The sequence below is a fragment of the Sinocyclocheilus grahami genome, unplaced genomic scaffold (genome assembly GCF_001515645.1).
Source record: "Sinocyclocheilus grahami isolate Dianchi unplaced genomic scaffold, SAMN03320097.WGS_v1.1 scaffold46.1, whole genome shotgun sequence".
Lineage (NCBI taxonomy): Eukaryota > Metazoa > Chordata > Actinopteri > Cypriniformes > Cyprinidae > Sinocyclocheilus > Sinocyclocheilus grahami.
Window position 1 is genome coordinate 1,262,353 of NW_015505225.1, and position 1,162 is coordinate 1,263,514.

The 1,162-nt window shown below is 34.3% G+C and overlaps 1 protein-coding gene across 1 annotated transcript in view; it reads right to left on the bottom strand.

Annotated features, from left to right (window-relative positions):
* LOC107582634 (uncharacterized) overlaps positions 1-1,162 on the bottom strand; it is a 4,266-nt gene that overhangs the window by 1,896 nt on the left and 1,208 nt on the right. The window contains exons 2-3 of the mRNA XM_016268548.1: positions 550-882; positions 75-170 (exon numbers count right to left, since the gene is read on the bottom strand). Of these exons, the coding sequence (XP_016124034.1) occupies positions 75-170; positions 550-882 (429 nt within the window). The remainder of the gene's footprint in view (positions 1-74; positions 171-549; positions 883-1,162) is intronic.

Here is a 1,162-nt window from a genome sequence, read left to right on the forward strand (position 1 = left end):
TTTTTTTTACATAATAAATATAAAAATACTATGTAAATTATACTATCTAAATAATGTAAGGAAACAATGCTCACCATAGAATTTTGAAAACAGGCTGAATGCAATAAAAAGGAGAATAAGCAATCCAGCTCCAGCTGCGAAGTAGAACCAGGGGTTTGACTCATTGATTCCTACAAACAAAAAAAATACAGTTATAATGTAATAGTTTCGGAATCACACAGTTTTGACCAATAACCATCTGCAAAGTGTCTATATACAAATGTTATTGTAGATTATTTCTGCACACGCGCTAGAAATACTATACAAAAGTGCTTTTGAACATCTCCAAAGTTACTGCCTGGCATGCTGTCACACTACATAGGTTAAGTTGTCGCATGGAACATGCTTGCATATTTCTGCGGAAAAAAATGCAACAGTTGTCAAAAGTCATGAAGCCGCGAGAATGTTAAATGTAACAAAATATTTAAACCATTGATTTGTAAAATATATTTTATACATTTGTCTGAATGTATGCTAGTGCAGTTGTGACAATAAGACCCCTGATCTTACTGTGCGGACGTTCATTGATCTTCACCATCCAGCATTCACTGTTCAACCGACATGTGTAGGTGCCAATGTCTGAAGACTGCAGATCATGGATGAGGATGGAGAAGTTTCCATGTTTAGATAGAAGTGGAAAAACATTCACTCGTCCTTCACTAGGACTGTGAAAGAAGATTCTGCCATTAATCCTGATCGTTACGAGACTGGAATAGTGGTTCCAATTCACACTCTCGGTTTCATTGTGATGGCTTATATTAAAGTGACATGGGAGAAAGACTTCAGATTTCAGAGAAGCGTTCACAGTGACCTCTGTGCATCTTGTATTCCCGTGGTACTGAGCTAAAATGAAGGGGCATCAAAATATAAGTGATTCAGTATGATATCACACATGCACACATTTTAATCTTTTAAGATTCATTTACTACCAAACATTCCATACCATATATACCATACATAATGTTAAAGAAATGTCTGGTTTGTTAATTTTAAACACAACAATGTAAAATAAATAAATGTATGAAAAATTCTGAACTGCTGACATGGAGACAATATTACATTATTCTTTTGCATTATTTTATTACAGTTTTTCTGAATTGCTAAAACACATTTCTTGAAACCA